The following is a 324-nucleotide window of genomic DNA, read 5'->3' on the forward strand; positions in this document are numbered from 1 at the left end:
GCTCTCCATACTTTAAGGCCTTATACAAAATTACGTCCTTTAGGTCTCCAAAATGTCCCTGGTGGATCTTGCCGGCTCAGAGCGAGCAGTGAAGACAGGTGCCGTGGGCGAGAGATTAAAAGAGGGCTCCAACATTAACAAGTAAGTATAGAATATATTTATTGAAATGTATTGTGCCTCTCTGTGTGGCAAATGTACGGTGATTTACTTTTTGAAAATTATGTTTGCTATTGGATGGAGCTTGACCTATTTTTATACGTAGCTGAAATGATATTGTGATTGTTTTTACATTTTTTTCGTAGCATCCTAAAAACATTTGCTATG

The 324-nt window shown here is 38.0% G+C and overlaps 1 protein-coding gene across 1 annotated transcript in view; it reads left to right on the top strand.

Annotated features, from left to right (window-relative positions):
* LOC119584982 (kinesin-like protein KIF13A) overlaps positions 1-324 on the top strand; it is a gene marked incomplete at its 5' end in the record, with an annotated part of 70347 nt that overhangs the window by 23034 nt on the left and 46989 nt on the right. Inside the window, 1 exon segment of the mRNA XM_037933590.1 lies at positions 44-141. Coding sequence (XP_037789518.1) covers positions 44-141 — 98 coding nt within the window.

Source organism: Penaeus monodon, chromosome 19 (genome assembly GCF_015228065.2).
Source record: "Penaeus monodon isolate SGIC_2016 chromosome 19, NSTDA_Pmon_1, whole genome shotgun sequence".
NCBI lineage: Eukaryota > Metazoa > Arthropoda > Malacostraca > Decapoda > Penaeidae > Penaeus > Penaeus monodon.